This window comes from Egretta garzetta, unplaced genomic scaffold (genome assembly GCF_000687185.1).
Source record: "Egretta garzetta isolate BGI_Z169 unplaced genomic scaffold, ASM68718v1 scaffold207, whole genome shotgun sequence".
Taxonomy (NCBI): domain Eukaryota; kingdom Metazoa; phylum Chordata; class Aves; order Pelecaniformes; family Ardeidae; genus Egretta; species Egretta garzetta.
In genome coordinates this window covers 2,330,700-2,331,020 of record NW_009260185.1, presented here as the reverse complement: position 1 = coordinate 2,331,020, position 321 = coordinate 2,330,700, and the positions used below count along the sequence as shown (strand labels likewise).

General features: G+C 63.2%; 1 protein-coding gene across 1 annotated transcript in view; it reads right to left on the bottom strand.

Moving 5' to 3' along the window:
* IGSF9B (immunoglobulin superfamily member 9B) overlaps positions 1-321 on the bottom strand; it is a 37,594-nt gene that overhangs the window by 2,983 nt on the left and 34,290 nt on the right. Inside the window, exon 19 of the mRNA XM_035897497.1 lies at positions 8-152. Within this exon, the coding sequence (XP_035753390.1) occupies positions 8-152 (145 nt within the window). The remainder of the gene's footprint in view (positions 1-7; positions 153-321) is intronic.

Below are 321 nucleotides of genomic sequence, written 5' to 3'. Positions count from 1 at the left end.
CCGCTGCCGGTGGCAGAGGTCGTCCTTCAACGCCGAGAGGCGGGCGAAGGGGTCCTGACGAGGGTGTCTCTTCTTCTTGCGGAGGCAGACAGCTTCGTCAGGCCACAGTACCTGAGAGCTGGGAAGGTGCTGAACCTGGGAGGCAGAGCCGTCTGCGGATGGGGGGAGAGGAGGCAGATGGAACCAGAGCCGGCAGCGGGCAGAGCGCTTCGCGTGCCACGGGAGGGAGGTTACGGCAAGCCCGGCCCCCCAACCGGCGGCTTGGCGAGGAGGGAGCATCAGGACAAATGAAGAAAGGGTCAAAAATAAAAATCCCAAAGA